This window comes from Hydra viridissima, unplaced genomic scaffold (assembly GCF_058129835.1).
Source record: "Hydra viridissima isolate aposymbiotic clone 2 unplaced genomic scaffold, HvirCarnegie_v1 scaffold_4, whole genome shotgun sequence".
Classification (NCBI taxonomy): domain Eukaryota; kingdom Metazoa; phylum Cnidaria; class Hydrozoa; order Anthoathecata; family Hydridae; genus Hydra; species Hydra viridissima.
In genome coordinates, this window is record NW_028324303.1 from 19,300,682 (window position 1) to 19,323,211 (window position 22,530).

The window sequence follows — 22,530 nt, forward strand, 5'->3', positions numbered from 1 at the left end:
TATATATATATATAAATATATATATATATATGTATATGTATGTATATATCATGTTTTGTTGGCGCGTAGAAAAAAATAATTTTTTGACAACCAATTTAGTGAGCAGAAAATATCTGCTTCGACAACTTTTTACTTATTCGGTTTCGGCCAAAATTTCTGTTCAAACCACTTCCAAAATGACCCGAAACTTTTGTGAAGAGATTTCTTTAAGTTGAGATAACTTGTTCTTAATTCAGTGTGATCATGACGTTTTCCTAATTGTAATCGTTTGTGGGTAAATCAATTTTTAATTACGACAGTTATAGCAATTTTTATTAAAGTTACGTTACATAACTGGATTCAAGTTACTATTCTCAAATCATTCCTAAGGCGAACTTCAAATATCAAAATTTTTTCACATGTTCTACTTTTTCTTTAATTATGTTACAAACTCGTTTTCGATCGTTTACTTACCTTATGTTCCATAAATCCAACTTTTCTGTATGGGACTTCAAAGACATAAAAATGATTGAGGAAACTAATTAAGTTAAATTACTATCAGGGTCTTTATTTACGATTTGAATCTGAGACTTCTTTTAAACAATGCAAGCACCATATTAATTTTGTTTTATTTTTTCGACAACAATGACTGGAAAAAAAGACAAAAAAAGAAAATTATCTAAAAGACCTTTATTTGGAACGCAAGACTTTATCAACATACATCGCCAGAAATGTTTGTCTTTATCTGAAACAAACACGCCAACTGTTGAAGCAAGATCTCTATCTGGTGACGATATTACATATTCAGGTATGTTTGTAAATTTTATTTAAATATTAAGATGAACTTGTGAATGAAAACAGAAAAGTCAAAGAAATTAAATGACCCAGAATAATTACTTGCTGTACAGTCATGTATTTGTATCAGTCTTTAATTTGCGTTGATACTTGAAATATATTTTTATAAACTGTTGTTTGTTCTGTAGGTTCGAACTCTGATACCGGCGATGATCAAGTTATAAAATCAGTCCGTAAAATAAAAGTATTGCCTATCAAGACCCTATTTTCATTTGTTGCCAAGACAAATAAGTATGCTTGTTTGATGTGCCCGGAGAATGGAAACCTTGTGTGTGGGCCTAAACCAAATCTGCGAAAACATATTTTCCATGTTCATAAAAAATCTGAGTACATTTACGATTCTCAAAAAAAATTACTCGTTCAAGATAAATTAAATGGGATGCAGAACAAAGATGAAATAGATGAAGCCGTAATAAATTGCATTATTCAAGATGACCGTCCTTTTAACGATTTTCATAAACCTGGTATGCAACGCCTTCTAAACATTCTTGCCCCACTTTACAAACCGCCTCATCGAAAGACAACAGCAAAGCGATTGAGAAAGCAATACCCTCAATACAAGTACAATCTTAGAACTACACTTTAGTCAGTTACCCATATTGCTCTAGCAACCGATTTGTGGAAAAATAGGGTTGGATCCTATTGGCTTTGCATAATAGCGCATTATTTAACAAAGAAATTTAAATACAAATCAAATATAGTTTGCTTTCGTAGATTTTACGGAAGACAATTATGTAGTAGACTTACAGTATTCGTGCAAAAAGAAATTACTAAACTTGAAATTGATACTAAAGTTATTTCAATAACAACAGACAACGCTGAAGACATTAAAAAGGCGATGGGATCTATAGCTTTACGGCTTTCATGCGTTTGTCATAACTTAAATCTCGTTTTAAATCATAGAATAAAGTTGTGAACCAAACCATCACAGAGCTTATTAGATGGCACATCAGATATCGAAGAGGATCTTATTTATTACAATAACTACAATGAAAGCGATATCGAGTCTAATGAAAATGTATCGATGGACGAACAGCTTGAAATGTATGATGTAAACAATCAAGTAGAAAATGCGTATACTTTTGATACGGAAAACGTGAGTTCGGATGATGATAAAAGTAGCGTGATGATGATAAAAGTAATACTTCAGTCAATGGCAAATAGATTTCTTAGAGAACTATATTTCTTATTGCAAAAAACTTCTAAAAGATTAGCAAGCTGTGCCGAGTATTTTTTGAATTGCGGTGTATCTTATGTATTGCGAGGATATATGCAATCAGATGCACTAGAAAAACAGTTTAGGAAATATCAGCAAGAGTCAGGTGACACATCTGATAACTGTGCAAAATGTTATTCAAAAATTTAGAATCGACAAAACTGGAAAGTTGCTAGATGAGCAAGCAGATTTTACATTATTTCCTCCTGCTCACCACCACTGTGATAACTTTGAACTTGATGTGGAGTTTGATATGTCAATATGTGAAAATTGTGAGGTTCAGTTGCCAAATGAATGCAAACAAGGGCTTCTATTTATTGCAGGTTTTATTGTTTACAAACTTCCAGAATTACATTCAATTTTAGAAGAAACAGACACCTTTGATTTGTTTCAAAAATATGGAACCTTGATTAGTTCTTCAAACAGGGGAATACCAAGAGAACCTTCTGACAATTTAGTCTATATTGTTATTTATTGTTTTTTTATATTTGAAGTGACACTTGTGAATAAAGTTTCACCATTGCTGTGCAAGAGAGGATTAATTTACATTTTTATTAACTGCAATAGTAAAGTTCAATTGCTTGTTCAAAGTGTTACAAAAGTTTGCTGCATTTTGGCAAACAATTTTTAAAACAATTATTGTAAAAAACACTCTGAAGATTTTGGGAAGGAATGTTTAATAAAACAAGCAAAACGTTCAACTTCAAAATAAAATACTTTGAATTAAAAAAGTCAAAATAATTTTAATAAAATAAAGTTAACATATTTGTTTGTTTTTATCAAAAAAATTATTATTTGTATCACAAGTGTTAAACAGCTAAAATAAACATATAGTTTATGAAAATGAGATTTAGTCATTTTTAGCTAAACTCTTTAAATTTTTATTGTAATTAACTTATTTATAAACATAAAAAAAATTCCCACAATATTTTCTACCAAAATTTAATGAAAACTTTTTTTTGTCCTTCTAAAGCTCTTTATTTGATTCTGAAACTTGTTTGCAAAAGCAAGGATAAAAAATAATTTTAACCGTAAAAAAGTCGGCCTTCGCCAATTTTACGGAAAATGAGCTGTCGCGGCCTGTTTATGAAATGCCTTGAAATTACGGAATGAAAAATCTTATAAAAATAAGACCGAATGATAAAACACAGACGATCTCGAAATATTTACTTTACAAGTCAAATCAAGGACGTATTAATAGATGGACGTTCAACGCATTGTTTTGTAAAAAAGATATGCGTGTTACGGTATTGTTTACATAACAATAGCGAAACAATAGGTGATAGTTGCGAAACCGGGGAGTATTTTTATCTTTTTCGACATCGGAAAAAGATGGTCTTGACTATCCAATATAAAATATTTTTAAAAGTATTTTAATGAGCATCGATACATAAAATGAGTATGACAGAAAACTTTGCTATTAATCAAGATTATTCTTTTTTGCTTGAAAGTATTGATAACCAAATTGAATTAGTTGTGGATGATTTTATTGAGATAGATCTTGAAGAGTTAGCGGAATTGTTATCAGAGGATTTTGAATTAGAGCTCATACCACCAGCAATTCCTACAGAGAAGCTGATTGCAGAAGAAACCAAAATGCTGAAAAAAACAGAAGAACGCCTAATAACTAAATTTACCTGTCTGAAATGTTACAATAAATATCTTAGAGAATTGAATTTTAAAAAGCATGAAAAGAAATGTTACATTGCCACTAAAGGTGTGCTTATACTCACATGTTGTGGAGCTTAACGCCTAAACGGGTGCTAATTTATATTTGCAAATACTCCCAGATTATGAAAATATTGTAATAACTCTTAATTTTGATTTTAGAAATTATTCAAAACTGTAAATTTTTGTAATGTACTATTGAACTTCCATATAGTAATGTACTATATAACTTCCATTTTGTAATGTACTATTGAACTTTACATATACTGGTGTAAGAAAATATACACAGTTAAAAAATGGCTAGTTAAAGGTAATAGATGATTGACATTTCTCTTTAACCTGGGTTCCATTACAGCCAAGTTAGTATGGTAGATGGTACTTAAATCACAACAGACTTCTAAACATATTAATGAACAACCTTTATGTCTAGTAACTTTAAAGTTTTCAACTGTTTTGCTTTCTCTCGTTTCAATTATTCCAACATCCTCATTTGATGTGCTTCAGAAATTTTTAAAATCAGAAAATTTATTTCTGATTACAAAAAAAGATACTGGAAGTCATTATTACATTTACAGATGTTTATGCATGAAATGTTGGAGAATATAATATTAGCAGATTGAAGATTTAGTTGATCTGGAAGAGATTTGTTAATATTAATGGATAATGGCACTTCACGATTTAAAACATTTAGTCTCCACATGCTATTTGATTGGCGATAACTATTGATTTTACCTATTACAAAATAGTTTTTATAATTTTCATTGTAACAGTCAAAACCATGTTTTGATGCAAATGCTTTTAACTGTTGATAAATACTTATCGCATGTACTTTTTTATTTCTTCCAACTCTTGTGAGTGTGTTACATACATAACAGGTTTTTGTGTGTTCAGAAAAAGTGAAGAATTTATCATTCCTCTCAACTTCAAAGTCTTTTTTTGATTTTAAATCTAACCTGTATAAGACCATATAACATGATTTGCATAAATATCAGGATGAACTATTTGATAGTCTGAGGTTGTATCCAGCTTGTAAAAGCTAAGAATTGCTTGTTTATAGATAACAAAAGGTTTTATTTGATAGTGACTTTCTACATATATGTTTTAAATATTCCTCATGAAGACTCGTTATTTATCCTGTAATGAGATAATAAATATGAATATAAGATTACTTCTTTTGATATAATATTTAGAAAAGGTTAGAAATAAGGCTATGCATCACTTGTAGAAGGCTCAAGAATATGCAACTAAAAGTATGGTCTTATCATTTTTATTATTTCTGTTATTACTATTAGTAACAACAGTAATAATTAAAAAAATAAGATCATTATAATTAAAGTAGCTCTACATGACAGTTTAAAAATGCTTAAACAAAAATGCTCATTAAAAATACATACTTTATATATCTTTCCAACTCCTGAAACGAATAGTATTTTATGAACTTTAAGATGCTTTTAGTTATAATACCTTTAGACAAAATGCAATTTAGGTATCGAAAGTAAGAAATTTTTTAACTAGGTCGTTCACGAAAAAAAAATAATCACAAATTCAAGAGAAAAAAAAAAGCGAGGCAAATAAGTTCGACATTTCCGACAAAAATAAGAAATACTCTCTGATTTGAACCTTAAAGTGGGAAGCATAATCTGAGAGTGGGGTGAAAAGAACACTAAAAATATCTTTTTCGACCTTTAAACTATATCATAGCAGCTTCAATTTAATAAGGAAAATTTGTTTCACTTTGCTCTATCCATTCTAGTAAACCAAACATAGCCTTTTTGCAAAAGCCTAGTTTTAGACGTCAAAGTTTAAACACAGCTAAATTTTTATTAAGCAAAGTTCATAGCTCAAATCAACCTTTTTCATATTTGTGAACTATTCTTGATTAATTTTTTTGTCTTTTATAACCATAAGCTTCAGTAAATGCATAATTATAATGGGTTTACTGAGGGAGGTTTTTGACGGAAATTTGACGGGTAGAAGTCGGAGTATCTGTATCATGAATTTAGAAAATTGACGGTAACACGCATAGTTTTTGGCTAATTGGCGGCACCTTTGATCTATAACAATGCGTTGAACGTCCATCTATTAATACGTCCTTGGTCAAATAGAAGATCGCCGTGTTTAAGGCCAGTCCAAATTTTTATGGCGGTTCGTCCTACCTTCTATAACTTCTTTTTAAAAAAAACTGTTTTTAAAAATTTGTTGTCGAAGCTGAATAATACTTAGCCAAAGTTGGGCTTAGTTGAAAAAAATATTATTGACAAAAATATGGTGGATGACGCATATTGTCCTTAAACTTAAAGATAAATGCTTCAAAAAATAAGGGTTTAAATTGTTATGCACAACATTTCTAGAACTCTACAAGCTAAAAGACATCGATATTGAATTATATTGTTATTTTATACTTTGATTCAGAAGGGAGGGTAGAAAATCCGACATTTAATAATTTCTTTCAACGACGTACAATGAAGTGTCGAGAACTCGGTAATACTTAGCGATTTTGTTTTGAGAGGCTTTTTGATGACCGCATAAACAGAATGGTTTCTGTCGGTGGAAGTTATTCGTAATAAACAAAATAGAGCGTGTGGTCATTATATATATATATATATATATATATATATATATATATATATATATATATATATATATATAATTTAAAGTATTTGTTTGGAAGAAATAGAAATCGATTTATTTAATTCCTTTGTAGTAAAATTATAATTATTCGAAATACATTATAATTCAATTACAAGAAATGCATGGTCATTAGTTGAACTAACAAGTAATTTACATAAATTTATTAAAAGCAGCTATATAAGTTTAAAGATCATGGTAATTGTCGAATGTTTATATACATCAAAATGAATTGGAAAAACCTTTGCGTTTGTTTTTGAAAACATCCTTTGTGAAAATGTTGAAGTAATAGTTTAAATTCTAGTAAAAAATATTTTTTAAATAGAATTTGATTTGTATTGATTATCATTATTCAATTTATCATAATTTTTTGTTCATTTCAATAATCATCCAGTCAATTGATTTATTAATTTTTTGTTTGTATAGATATTATATATATATATATATATATATATATATATATATATATATATATATATATTTTCGCTGCCAGTTTCTCTTTTTTCAGAATCGTCAAGAAGTCTTTCTATTTTCTTGTTCTTTAAGAACATTGAGCACTTTCTATTTTCTATGTTCTGTTCTGAACATTGAGCACTGATTTTGTAAAATACACTAACACAATTTACATCCAATTTAAAAAATATATTGTAAATAATAAGTATTCAAAATTTGAATAACAAATGTGGTTTGTTATAAATCATTATATTATATACTAATTCATAACATGTTATGAACTCATGACATATACTCAAAAAATTAGAAAACTTTCTTGTCGGACTTATTTAGTCACCGCTTTTTTATAAACGTTTAGAAAAATCCCGCGGGGTCTGAACGGCACAATTTTACGTCACCCTCAGATAAACGAAGCAAACCCAAAATTTACGGAGACTGGCCTTAAACTACATGAGCATTCAAATTATAATCATCCAATTACCTAATATACTACATTTTAAGGCCTATGAATGAATGGAACAATACTTATGACATTTTTCCAAAAATATGGGATTCTGGCCAACTGTGATGTGGTGGCCTGCGATCAGTCCAGATTTGAATTCTGATAAAAATATCTGGGTATTTATTGTAAGACGTATCTATGCTGATCAGAAGCAATATAACTTTGTGGCAGAGCTAAAAGTAGCGGTATCAGAATGCTGGGAGGATATGAAGCCGTAAGTGCTGGAAAACTTAGTGGGAAGTATGCCAAAACGAGTCAATCAAAAAAATTGAGCGCAAAGGAGGTCCAATCGAGTTTTAAAAATGTGATAAAAAATTTTTTTTGATAGTTCTGTTAAAAAATGTGAACTGCGTCTATAGAAAATAGCTATCTTTTGAATTTAATTCATTTATGAATGACCTCATATCAAATTTGATATTTTTTTTGTATAATTTTCATTATTTTTTTAAGCTTTATTTATAATTTATTGAAATACACTATAAAAATAAAGTAAGTACGTTTTTAAGATATAATCCACATGCGCCTACAGAAAATGGTCGCAGTGTATAAAGAATGTGTCATGACTCTTATCTAAAAATTATTTTGCAGGTTATGTCATAATCTAATTAAATTGCAGGTTATAATATCATAATCTGCAAAATTATTATTGAAACGTTATTTAATAATACTTAACATAATATTTTGCTTTGTTTTACATACAAGTTGAATGTAGTTATGCTACCATGCAGTTTCTATTTCTATTTATATATACAGTTTTTATTAATCCGCTAGCATATAAGCTAGCGGATTAATAAATATGATTCAACAATATACAATTTTATTTTTTTATAACGCAATCCCAAAGATATATATATATATATATATATATATATATATATATATATATATATATATATATATATATATATATATATATATATATATATATATATATATATATATATATATGGGCAATTCCACGTAAAAGAGGAAAAAAAAAAAAAAAATTTCACGGCGACATATAATAACCGCATTAAATTTATTTTCCAGCTATTTAAAAATACTTTTAAGAAAAAAATTTATTAAAAAAATCATTTTATCATACTATAACATACTTTTAAAGTTGTAAGGGTTATATGAGATTTTTTTGACGTTTACATATAGCCATGTTGTGAGGCGTTGAAAAAAGATTCAGTGTTGTTTTTTTAAATAACTATTACTTCTAAGTTTGACTAAAAGGCAAAATTAAACATTATGCATAATATTCTTTATAAAAACGAACTCTAACTAGGTCTATAAGAAGAGCATATTAATGAAAACAAGACGTTACGACCGTCACAAAAAAAAGTCGAAAAGTTTTTTCTATGCTTCGTATCAAACTTTTTAAAACTGCAACCACGATAAAAATAAAGATACTTATACATACTTTATCATCGTTTCAAAAAAAAAACATTAAAGTGCTTTAGATCCCCATTTCAACATGTAACTAAGTACGTTACGACCATCACGGTATGCTGGTTTTCCCATCACGGCTTCTTTACTTTAAAAAAAAAACTTTAAGCGCGAATGGTTTAATTCATTTCAAACGATTTACATCATTTAAACCAAGTTATAATATAAACCAGTTTTGTTTATTGTTTAATTTGAAGTTTGTTTATTCATCCTATTACTAAACTTGTTAAAGTTTTTTTTGAAACTTTAAGTAACTAATGAAACTATGATGGTAAACTATTGAAAGTTTCTTTGCCCGAAAACGGAGACATGGATACCTTAATCACCTATAGTTGATGGATTAAAGAAGATCATCGCTGTGTACTCAGTCAACATTAAAAAAAGCATAAAAGGTATTTTTAAACATTTCCGCGACAATTTACTAGAGTTTACTGAGCATCATCTCACTAAAAAGCACCAGTCTGAGCAATATTGCAGTCAAAAAGAAAATCTCGAACCAGACCAAATTTTGATACACTTTGATTATTCACAAAACTATACATGCGGTTATCAGGATGCTGTTTAAGCTGCTTATTGGTCGCAGTCAACTATTACCTAATTTACAGTTGTAATTTATTGTTACCAATTAGAGCCAAAATCAGTTGTAATAATATCCGACGATAATTATGAAACAAATCCGACGATAATTATGAAACATTATATAAAAAGTTATATTATGGAGTGATGGTCCATGCACTCAATTCAAAAATAGGTAGATGGCCAAATTCATACAACATTGCTCTGTTATATATCATTTTCAAAGTATAGAATGGAACTTTTTTGCTACCTCTCACGGTAAAGGAGTAGTTGATGGAGTAGGAGGGTCATTAAACCAATTTGTTTGGAACAGCGTAAAATCTCGTGAAGTGGTCGTCTTAAGCGCTAAAGACTTTCTCTTAGCATCAAATGGGTGCAAAACGTATGTTAGATTTTATCAACACAGATGATATTAATCTAAGCTGGGCCCTGATAAAATAGAAGAAGTGAAAGTCGTTACAAATATTACCAAAATGCATTTCTGGCAAGTAAAAAATGGAAAGTTTTTGGTTTCAAAATTCTCTAATATTTTGTGATGGGGTTGCGGAACAATTTTAAAACTTATATATTAGTAAAAAAAATTTACTATTTTAAGATATTTTTTTCCTATATTGGATTCCCGGCTCCTTAAAACATTTGCGAGGCATATGAAAGTACATACTCCTAGGCATTGAGTTGTATTAAATAGAGTTAATAAAACAAAAAAAACAGGGAGCATAAATAGCATTAAGCGTTTGTTGCCTACTCCAAATAAAACGATTCCAGTATTGAAGAAACATCATGGATAACCTTGATAATGTTATAAAAATCATATTTTTTAACATAATTTAATTGGTTTTTATAATCATTTAGCTTTTACTATGTCATTCATTGCGTTATTTGTTGTTTTTCATTTTTGGCTTTTTCGTTACGACCGTCACAGTTACGACCGTCACGACAAAAAACTTAATAAAATTCCCGGAAAACTTCAAGCAAAATCTATGAAACTCATCATATAGTAAGTTCAATGTGTAGTTAAAGAACACAGCAAAGGATTTTTTCTTTCACTGAGTAGATGGCTGCATAAAGATTGACAAAGTTTATTTGTTTAGATTTGTCAAAAAGTAAGCGTTACGACCGTCACGCTGCATTAAGTTGATTTATCAAATAAGTTGAACACTTGAATGATTTAACTTTTGCATACTAAATTATATAATAGTATTTAACATTTCTGGAAATTTTCATGTAAATACCATTCTTGGTAAATTTTTAATGTCTAAAAAAGCATCAAATGTTACGACCGTCACTTGCGTGGAATTATATATATATATATATATATATATATATAGGTCTTGGGCATTGTGTTATAAAAAAATAAAATTGTATATTGTTGAATCATATTTATTAAATGTAAGTATTTATGACCAGTCCGTGCCATTTAAACGCAACGAATGATACGCGAACTCCTAAAAACATATATTTATACGTTTATTATAAGAAAGCGAACTTATTCGTTTTACACATAGTGGTATAAACAATTTAATTTTATGCAAATATATTCGTCTTCGGCGTTTTGTAATGCATATGTTGATGACGTATATATCTGTCATAGCCACTTAAGAGGTTAAAAAAAGGTTGATATTCATGTAGTTTGCAAAATAGTTGGTAAAATTTAATGCATCAGCAATTTTGATTTTTGTTATTTTTTACTTTATTAAATTGCATTGTTTTTTTTTTTGTTTTTTTTTTATTATGAGAATTTTGAATTAATGAGTAATGTTATCGTTTAGGAATTTTGGTTTTTTAATATCACGTCCGAATCTTGAAAATGTTCTGTTCTGTGTTTCTACGGTAGCAGGGGTTTGAAAAACAAACTGGTCGGGTGTGCCTATTTCTGGTGCATTGATATTTGTGGTGCCATCCATTGAAGAGTTTTCAAGATCATTATGTGGGGTTAAAACTATTTCACTGGCTTCGGTTGATGTTTGCCGCCCTTGATTTTCCTGATTGTAGGTATCAGTATCAATAGATATTTAGTCTTCACACCATTAACAGGATTGTTGTTGGACCGGTTCTGCATAAATACTAGATTTTGCCGATGAGTCATTCTCCTGAAGTGGAGCAAGATCTCCGGTCGATACTGTGTCCACTTTGAAATCTGACGAGTGAAAAATAAGGAGTAGTGGGAGTAGTTCTGGCTTTAATGGGAGTAGTTCTGGCTTTAATGGGAGTGGTTCTGGCTTTAATGACACCATTTCTTTCAAGGAATTTTTGAAGCTGTGTGTGTGTATTGAAGATGATGAACCAAATAATGAGAATAGGCTGAGGAGATGACGTATTACAGTTGTATTGTACCACGGAAAAGCAAATAGGTATCGTGATTATTCATCAACTACCACAAGCATGTCTTTATTTGCTGCAGTGGATTGTAGGGGACCAACAAAGTCCATGGGTAAACGTTCCCACGGTCTATTTGACTGAATAAGACGACCTGTTGAAGGCTTGTAGAAAAGTGGTCTAATTTCATTGCACGTGGTACAGTTCTTAGTTAGTTGCTTAATTTCTGTTGCCGAGTAAGGTAAGTTTCGGCTTTTGCAAGAATGCAGCATTCATTTAACTCCCGGGTGACATAATTGGGAGTGGATATAGTGTAATGCTCTTGAGGTACTTTGTAATGAACAACATCGGTAGAGGGCGTCAGCAGCAGTATTTTCGTGGCCCGGTCTATATGAGATTGTATAGTTGAAGTCAGCCAATTCTCAGCACCAGCGAGTAACTTTATCGTTTTTGATTTTCGTTGACCTCTGTTTATTAAAAATAACCGATATTGATCTTTGGCCTGTGACGATGTTAACAAGTGGAACCGAGTTGATTAGATGTTTCCATTTTCTCCAACATTCCACTATAGCTGCAGCTTCTTTCTCAACAATCGCATGCTTCTTTTCAGCATTCGTTAGTATCCTGGAAAAGAAAGCCACAGGCCTGCCTCGCTGTAGTAATGTTCCTCCAAGGGCTTTGTCGGAAGTGTCTGTTTCTATAACTAGCGGAAGTTTAAAGTCAGGGGAGGCCAGGCATGCTTTAACTAGTTTATTTTTAAGCGTTTTGATGGCTACTTTGGCATGTGTGGTTAGGCCCCAGGATGAAAAACCTTTCCTTGCTTCAATAAGTGGCAGAGTTAGTTCAGTGCAGTTTTGAATCCATTTGGCGTGATATGGAAAAAATCCAATCATTCTATTTAGTTCTTGTTTAACATGGCCTAAAAATTCTATTTGAGTTTTTTTTTAAATAACTTTTTTCCCATGTTTATCTCTATATTGACATCTTTAGCTGCGTTTAGGAACCTCTTTAGGTTAATGTCATGCTCATGGTCGTCTTTTCCCCTAATAATCAAATTGTCAAGGTAAGCATAGGTGTTTTCCAGCTCTTTGGTCTGGATAAATTCGTTCATTACTCGTTAAAAAATTGGCACAGCATTAGTGCAATCAAAAGGTAGTCTTTTGAACTCGTAAAGTCAACCATTAGCTTCAAATGCAGTTAGTTTATAGTCTTCTGGTCGTATTTTTACCTGATGGAATGCGGATTTGAGGTCAATTGTACTAAAAAAACTTTATTGGGTGCTATTTTACGTAACATGTCGTCAATTCGTGGTGTTGGGTATGAATCTAATAGCGTGTGTAAGTTGATTATATTTGAATAATTAATTAATAAGCGATTTTTGTGCCCTGAAGATACCAGAAAGCATTGAGCACGCCATGGGTTGCGGCTTACCTGAATAATATCTTGTTTGAGCATGCGGTTGATTTCTTCAGTTAAAAATGGGATAATTTTAACTCCGTCGTGATTTCTTTGAGATAGGCCAAGTGTTATTGATATCTACTCCAGTTATAAATGCATAGGTGTTACATTTCATGCTGTTTTTAGCAAGAGAAAATTTGGGTGGTTCTTTATTTCCTTTAAAGGTGATAGTTACGGAAGAATTTTGTGACAAAACGTCCGTTCCGATAATTACAGGCGCCACCAAGTTGTCAACGACAAGAAACTGTGCTTTTAGTTTTTCGCAAACCATTAGTAATGAACCTCGAAAAATTCCTTTTACTTTTAGAGTAGAGTGATCTGCCAGTTGCTTCTCTGAATAACACCAAGTGTCGTAGACAAGATTCTATTGCGTAAGAAGTTCGGAGGTAATGAATGATTTTTCTGACCCGGTATCCAATAATGCTTGAGTCTTATTTTTGTTTATGGTGACGTCGATTAATCTACTTGGTGAGTTAATTGCGGCTATGGCCGAATATAGGAATGCACTCTCATCCTCGTCGTCTGTGCATTTTTCGTTAATTGCAACTGTTTTAGCGTAACTTTTTTTTGTTTTTGATATACAGACGGTTGACCCGTTGAATTTTCTTTGACAGTTTGTACAGGTAGAGTTACGTGCTGGGCATTTTGCTTTTAGGTGTAACTTACCACCGCACCAAAAACAAGGTTTGATAATTGCTTGATTTTTCGTACCAACAAAATTTGGTAATACGGTGGAAGCCGTCGTAGTTGTTAAATGGAGAGCATCTACGGCTGCCAGTTCCATAGTAAGTGCTGTTTTATAAAGTACATCTAGATTATCTTCTGTAGATTCTAGTAGTCGCTGTCGAATAAATGGTGAGTAAATTCCTGCAATAAAAGTATCACAAATTAATAGGTTTCTATATTGATCAGCGGTGAGAGATTGTGTAGGACACTTTCTGGCAAACTGCTTTAGGTTGCACGTAAAGTTTTCGACTGATTCGCCCTCGTGTTGTTTAAGCAATCGAAGTTTGTGAAGCGCTATAATAACCGTGGACCGTTTTTGAAACTTTTGATCAAGTATTGTTATTGCTTCGTTGAATGAGGAAGGGAAATGACGTCTTTAGATCAAATCTTTTAATATACGACATTGTAAAGATAAAAAGTAAATACTTTAAAAACATCTAATACACATATTAACGGGTGGTTATTAAAAAAGCGGACTGACTTTCAAGGGAAATTACTCCCTTGGTTTTTAAGCTGGAGATTAAATAAAAGTATTAAATAGAGTTTTTAGTCCTTTATTAATTCCAATTAAGTTTGTCTTAAAAATGTCTTTTGCTTGCCAGTTACATTCATACACTTTGGCTTTCATAATATCCCATAAGTCTTCGATTTGCCGATACTTAGGCGCAGCTGGCGGATTGTCAACTTTCTTGACAAAATTTATGTCTTGGGACTCGTAGCCATCGGTAACGATATTGACGTAATTTGATGACGCCATTGGTATGATGAGCGTTGATGAACGGCACGAATCTCTTTTTGATGCAATCCTCTTTGTAAATGGCTTTGTTGACTGCAAGGCCGCTGAGGACGAAAAATGACTCGGAAATACCATTTTCAGAAGCGGGCAGCCAGATGATCACCTTGGGTTCGTACTTGAGCATTTTGCAATATTTAACGCTCGGTGAAGTCTTGCCTCTGTCACTGGAGCAGTAGGCGCCGTTTCGTTGATCGTCGAGTGCGACAGGGTAAAATGAGACTCGTTTTTATCGATGACTGACTTCCTTGAAAATCACGAAAATGGCGATCAATCCGGGATTGGTTCGCTTTTTCTGCCCCTCTATTCGGTCAGGTATATTATGTTTAACGTTAGTGTACTTAGCAAGAGTTTTAATGATAAGTGAATGACTGCATCTTAATTTTTTAACCGGCTTGCCACATAGAAACCCAGTCACTGTGGTCAAACATGGTTTTCAGACAAATGCTGACCTTGGGGGTCATGATTTCGGCCACAAGACCACCTTGTTGCACTCTTGTGTACAGAACTATTCTCAGAACGTTTGATTACATTATAGACAGTGCTTCTTGGAATTTGTTCAGCATTGAAGTGATCTACGGTGAACTTTTTATCTTGTGATTTATTATTCAAGTAGAACTTGTAAATCCGTTTAGTTACCTCTTCTTGCTTGGACATCATTTTTTTCTTATTTTTTTAATAACGATCTAAAAACAAGTAAATAAACTTGCTTTTAGATCATTATTAAAAAATTAAGAAAAAGAATGATGTGAAAAATTTTAAAAAATTAAGAATAAAAAAGGGAATGAAATGTGCTTTAAAACGAATGTAAGCATGAAAAAAAAAAGTTTAGCTTGTGACACTTAAAAGTCAGTCCGGATTTTTAGTAACCACTCGTTAGAAGGTACAATACCATTAAAAACTAATTAAACTTAAATATTTACTTAAATATGTAATTCTTTTAGTTAAACATTCTTGCATGCTGGAGCATTTCTTAGTATGTTTTGAATTTGCTTGTAAAACTCAGTTTCCGCTATTTTCGGAAATTTGGAGTGGAGTACAGCGTTTAAATAAGGCGGTAGATTTTCGTATCCTCAAAGTTAGTTTTTCTACTTATTCCTTTAAAAAGGCTATGCATGTTCAAACTAGCCATTACCTAATTGGTCAGAACGTTTCATGATGTTTTTGGTGCAGTCCTTCCAGTCGTATCCACCCACTTAGCGAAGTTGTCTCAGCTAGAGTGAAAAACAATTGATTTAGGCTAAAACTTCACCTTTATTTTCAATATGTTCATGCAAGTGTACAAGGCCATGTATATTCTACATAGTGAAGGTTCGATCTTACAAGTGAACCTGCATATGCAAATTCGTTAAAGCATGTTGTTGTTCGAGGATCTCTTAAATCTGTAAAATTAAATACAACTCTATGTAGAACATATGTGCCAACAATCTTAACTTATTTTCTAGAATTTGTAACCTGTGCGGGTTCTGATGCACTTCGGCAAGGAATTAGCAAAAAATATTCTTCAAAGAAAGAGAAAAACGTTTTTTCATTTATAATAACTGTTCCAGCTAAGTTCTGTTTGGAATTCACTAAGAAACTCATGCTCACTATCTGGTTAACTCTTGCCAGAAAGCAAAGAAATTATAAAAACGTCAAGACAACCAAAATATTCCAATATCAGCCAAAATTGAAAACTGAATTCAAGAAGATTTTAAGAGTGTTAAACCATCCATATTTATATGTAAATCAATGCACATAAATTTGAAAATAGTACGAAAGTAGTAAAAAAAAACTGTCTATGAGCATTTGTCAATTCTAAGTTCTAAAAATACTTTCTTCTGTCTCAACCAACGAGTGTTCTAACATGCACGGGCTCCGAATGAAGTTTCTCCGAAAATTTCTCTATTTCTTTTTGCCCTGAAATAAATGGGAGAATATTATGGCCCACATTTTCAGCCGATAAAGCTAACTATTGTATGTTAAATTTTAGCATTTTACTTTTTAAAAAAAGGTTAGGAACTATTTAAAACAGATCCATCTAAAATGCGTTATATACTTTGTTATACACTATATACTGTTTTTAGAACACTAAAGTATATCCTTGCAAAATGCTTTCATTGTTTTAACTTTTAGAAATAAATGCAAGGAACTGTTTTAAATGTTTACCATGTTTTACAAATAAAGTAAAATCACATCTGAGGATAGCAGGAGAAAACAGCCAAAAGTAAAAATAGCTGAATTACCTGGGTAACCATGATTCTTTTTCAAATACAATCTTGCTTGTCTCATCCCATAATTTATATTTACATTTCTTTTCAACCGATTTTTGTAAATAGATTATGGTGTAAGTATTAAGATAAAACGTTTGGAAAATCCAATTTTTCTCACCTATACTATTCCTGCTTAGAAGTTTGCACTTTGGTTTGAACATTGAACTCTATTTTATAAGATTTTCATAAATCTGATATCTTAGGAAGATGACCTTTATCTTTATTTCAATGTTTCATTCAGCCTGCGGCCATGCAATAATCAACTCCAGTTTCTTGATACTAATGATTTTTGGGTGAGTCACCTACAATAATCAACTACAGTAATATAAGCTCAAAATATCCAGGATTGAATTGATTGCCCATAGGTAAACCATGTATTTTTTTAAACATATTAAAATGTTTAGTATAAAGCAACATTTATGGATTTAAATGTCTGTTAAGTAAGTTTTTACATTTATTTGACTTTGGCGAATCTGAAGCATATTATGGTTTGAAGAAAAAATCTTAAAACCACCTAAGAAAGTTAGGCTGGTCAATTTATTTTTGAACTTAGAAAAACATATTCATACTGGGTAGACTTAAGCCTTCATTTTTGATGGCCTTGCAGTTAAATGTAACAAAGAGGCTGATGAACATGACTTGCATCACTGTCTAAATTACCTTGGACTCAAATAAACACTGACAGTTAATAAATTCTTTCTAGTTTCAGTTAGTTACATTTAATATTTCAAATGCAAATAAAAAATTTTAAACCTTATAATAACAAAGGCAGCAGACCTTTGGGTAACTGACATGATTGTTGTTGTGATCCTAATTCACCAGGTTCATCACTGTTCTCAGAAATTTCATTATTTTCAACTAATAAACAGAAAAATTAGTATATAATAGGAAAAAGACAAAAAAAAATTTTTTTTACTTTTTTCAGGTTTATGACTTATCATTAACATTATCAATACATGCTTTATATTGATTTGCTACAAGAAAAAATTAGCATCCCACTTTTTAATTACTGAATTGCTTTTAATTAGTATTTCGAAAAAAATCCCTTTTAAATGCAGCATGTTTTTTTCTTAAAACTGGCTTCAAACACTTAGATTAGAAAATAAAAATATTTCTGGAAGTATACATAATTTTAAAAAATTCAATGAAGCATAATACATAACTTACGTTGTTTGTGGAAATTTTAGTGTTGTTATCGACTTCGACTAATTCGACTAAAAGTTGACTAGTGGAAAGTCAAAATTAGTCGACTTTAAAATATCGAATTGTCGATTTAATCGACTTTGGGTTTCCTACTAATTGACTAAAAGTCGATTTAGTAGAAAACCGAAATGGAAATCATCCTGGCATCTTTATTTCTATTTTTTCACTTGATTTAGTTTTATAAATATTTAATATTGTTGTGAGGCTGACCAATTAGTAAAGAGATATCTTTATAAGAAGTTTATCTTGTAAAGATAAATCATTTGTAAAGATTGAACCAAGCGTAAGAATATCATTCAAAGCGATATTTTAAATTCAACCAAAATATCTGAATTTAATTTGCTGTATCACATAAATTTAACTCTTAGCTTACTGTATGTAGCACTACTCCATTAATGTTTCCTTTTTCTTATTATAGTTATTAGTTGATGCTTTTTACAACAAAATGTTAAGTAATGTGTTATGATACGCTGTTAAGGAATCGAAAAAGTTTTATAAATCTGCCTTCACAAAAAATCTTTAGCCACCCCATCTGCCCCCACTTATATACGCCACTGCTTTTTGTTAAGTAAGTTTTTTGTTAATTTTTTTGTTTTAATTGTATGAAAAAGTTATATAAAATGCCCATCCGTGTTTTTTTTTTTTTCTTCTTTTCTTGGTGATAGTAATATCCGTTTTATTTTGTTTCTTTATTCAAACAAATAAACTGTCAAGCAACATTAATAAACTAAATTGATTTTATATTTTCGATTTTGAAAAAGACATTAATCGATTTAATCGACAGTCGAATAATTTCAAAGACGCAAAAACACAAGAACACTTTCACTATTAGTTTTACATTTTCCTACAAATAAATTTTAAAAATGTTATTTTTAATAAATTACAACATTTTTTTTAAACTAATTTTAAAACTAAGTAATATAATCATTTTAAAGATAAAACTATGGGAAGATAAGGTTGATCTTCAATTAATCTAGGCTCAATGAGCAATAACTTCTTGTTGCCTTGCAGAATGTTCTAAAAACACTTTTAATGAGAAGTTTTGAATGTAAGTTTATGGACTTTGAATGAAATTTTAAGGAAAATTTAAACATGATGCATAACATCTGAAAATTGACTTATCAGAATGCATCTTTAGCTTCAAAAAGAAAGTTTTTTTCACTCAAATTAGTTTAATTGCTCTATGAAAAATTTGTGATCTAGACATGCAAGATTTTTCTAAAAAAGTTTACTTTTTATCGAAATCAGAAAAATGGTAGACAATTTGTTGCAAAGACACATGCTCATTTTTCAAGTTTTCTTACCTTTAAGTGTTCTTTTTGGATACACTTTTCTCTCTGTCACAACTGCTATAAAATAGATAGTACTTTTTAAAGCCTGTTTAGAGCAGTTAAAGTAAGGGAGCAAGCAAATACAAACAAATAGCAGGCTGAGTTTTCAGGAATTTCTTTTCTGAACATTAAAACTTTTTCAAGAGAACTAATGAGATTATTCTTCCTTAACTATGGTAAAAATAATTTCTATGTTTTATGGCAATCATTTTTTTCTCTCTTCATAATGTCTATTACAAAGAAGATTATTTATTGTGGTTTTAATGTATGTCATTCTTGCTAATTATTGACAAATGTCACAATTTGTTTTTTCTTGATGATTATGAGAACTTTTTTTTTTTGTAAAAAGATAATTAATTATTGACAAGAGTCGCAAGTTGGATTGTAAGAATATATATATATATATATATATATATATATATATATATATATATATATATATATATATATATATATATATATATATATATATATATATCGAACAATTTTTATTAAAAGCAGTTTGTTGAGAAGAAAGAATTAAAAACATAAAATGGCTCTTAAATGCGTTGAACAACAAGCTAACCGGGCATGTGTATTATTTCCGATATATGAAGATGGACAGCCAAAGCGATTTATTCGACAGATGAGCTCTTTCTTCTTAGTAAACAATATAACCTCAGAACAACATGTAGCGTACTTGGTTGTTGCTCTACCGCTAAAGACTTGCAAGACAATGGAAGAATTGACAGCTTCAGATGTTCCTGAGAACGTTTCGAACAAAGATCTGGTGACGAAATTGGAGACGCTGGAATTAAGAAAATCATCATTTATCTCACGGTATGAAATTGGTAAAACTTATCGTGGCAAAGAAGAATCTATACAGACGTTCGCGCATCGAGTGATTTGAGAAGCTCAATATGCAAGTTCGTGCTCTCAGAGAGAGACAGCCGAGTTCGTGACCAAAATATTATTGGAATTAATGATAGTGCTATTCTACGAGCTATTCTTCGGGGAGAAGATGCGTTGAGCTTTGACGAATGTGTCAAGACTCCATCTGTGGTTGCGCTAACCAGATCAGCTGCAGCATGCTTATCTGTAAGTTAAAAAGTAAACGCAACTTACCGGACAACTGGGACTGAAATGACAAGTTATACGCGAAGAAAGAAAGGAAAGCAATTTTACAACTGTAAGTCATTAGATCACTTTGTATGTGAATGTACCTCTTTATGGTGCTCGCATAAACATGCTGCGAAAGACTGCCACAAGCGTCTACAAAACTAGGAAAACTTGAATGGAACGAGTTCGCATTAGGTATTTCAACAAGAACTCGTCCCGAAACAATACTACCTACTATCCACTTGATAATAAACGGAAGAAAAGCTATAGCACTTGTGGATACTGCTTGCTCTGACTATAAAGTAATTCGTGAAGCAGATGTTGCAACATTAGGCGGAATAATTTGATATGAAGAATTTAGCGCTAGAATACATCACCCAAAGAACGGGTGCTTGGTGGATACGTTGGTTTTAAGTGTGGATGAAGTTGTAAACAAATACGACATGATTATGGGCATATATCTAATAAAGACGTGTGATGGACTAAAAAATGGCACTTGAAAATTGAAGTTTTATAATTCTGTGATTAAGCTGTCATTGACACATCGTGTTGCGACAATGGAAATGGGAACAAGTAAAGCTTATTTTGATGGCAAAAAATGGATTACTAGTTGGGAGTGGGAGAATGAACCTAAAATGAAAAACAGAACAAGTCAGTGTAAGGTGTGTGACCAACATTGTGAGGCTTTCAACAACGAAATAAATCAATGGATTAAAGAAGGTATACTGATTATATATGACGACGATGTTATGGGAAAAGCTAAAGGTCTTCTACGGTTAATGTGCGTTTCGGGATGGCAATCCCGGTATTCCGTACAAATTTTTGATCCCGTAATCCCGAGATTTTTCACAAAAATTTCCCGGGATTTTGGGAATGTAATAAAAGAAAAATAGAGATAAATGGGGATTAAGTTGTTAACTTATTTGTACATTATAAAGTGTCTAGTAAATATAATCTTTGATATAATACTTGTTTCATAGCTGTTTATTCTCTTTGAAATGATTTAATTTAATTTCGAATTTTCGGCTTCATTTTAGTTCCTAATCGTCGCAGAATTAAAGAGTTCTATCTGCTTTTTTCATATTATAAGATTTTATAAATAAAACATTTAATTAAAAATTTATAATAATAAAAAGCAAAAAGTTTAAAATACTTATAAATAGTATTATTGGTTTAACTATAAAACATAAATATAAAAAGAGTTATAATTGAAATTATAAAAAATGACATGAACAAAAACATATTAACAAACAAAAATTGTAAGTTACGTTCTCACAACAACAAAAATTAGATAGAACCCTACAACTCTTATACGACGAAATCTATGCTCGGCTCTCAAAAATTTTTCAACAACGGTTTAAATTAATGAGTTTTCAAAATACAAAAGGTTTTTTAAGTAAATAAGCATCTTTTGCAGTTATTCAAAGTGGTATTCATTTTCACAGTAACAAATTCAGTTAGAATTATAGATCTGATAAAGAAACGTAAGTTAAAATAATTTAAGAACTTAAGAACTTTTAAAAAAAATTAACTTAAGTAAATATCATGACGAACTACACTGAATTCAATAGCACATCTGATATAGAGATATTTCTTAAGAGGAACACATGAAACAGCCATGCGCAAAGTTAGTGGATGCAAAAAATTATTGAAAATTGCTGGTGTTTAACAAAAGGTCTACATTCCCATTTACTGTCTAAACATAAACTTAAAGTAAACTTGCAATCGCAAGTACCAATTTTATCCACGAGAGCTTCAAATTCAAAAGGTTTTGAAGAAGAACCTCAAAATAAAAAAACCGAAAATCACGAAGTATTTTTTAACAATATTCAAAAAAGAGGAAAATCTATCTGAAGTGTTAGCACGTATGGCAGCAAAAGATGGTATATCATTTAGTACAATTTGTAATTCCAATGATATACGAGTCGGGTTAGTTGCACGAGAATATAAAAATGTCCCAAAATCACGTAATACTATCAGAAAAATGGTATTAGACTTCTACGAGCAGAATAAAAAGTAAGTTATAAAGGAAATAATTAATCAAA

At 30.9% G+C, this 22,530-nt stretch overlaps 1 protein-coding gene and 1 long non-coding RNA gene across 2 annotated transcripts in view; one reads left to right on the top strand and one right to left on the bottom strand.

Moving 5' to 3' along the window:
- Positions 1 to 22,530, bottom strand: part of LOC149890339 (uncharacterized) — a 210,980-nt gene that overhangs the window by 127,159 nt on the left and 61,291 nt on the right. The window lies entirely within an intron of this gene.
- LOC149890356 (uncharacterized) lies at positions 49 to 2,604 on the top strand. Its single transcript, XM_090083900.1, has 2 exons — positions 49 to 787; positions 963 to 2,604. The coding sequence occupies exons 1-2, from the start codon at positions 625 to 627 to the stop codon at positions 1,418 to 1,420; spliced, it is 621 nt and encodes a 206-aa protein (XP_089940026.1). The 5' UTR covers positions 49 to 624; the 3' UTR covers positions 1,421 to 2,604.

What these genes read in the sequence shown, in the direction of transcription:
- LOC149890356 (XM_090083900.1), top strand. Translation starts at nt 625, where the DNA reads ATGACTGGAAAAAAAGACAAAAAAAGAAAATTATCTAAAAGACCTTTA. An exon ending in TGACGATATTACATATTCAG is followed by an intron (nt 788 to 962) that starts GTATGTTTGTAA and finishes TTTGTTCTGTAG; the next exon opens with GTTCGAACTCTGATACCGGC.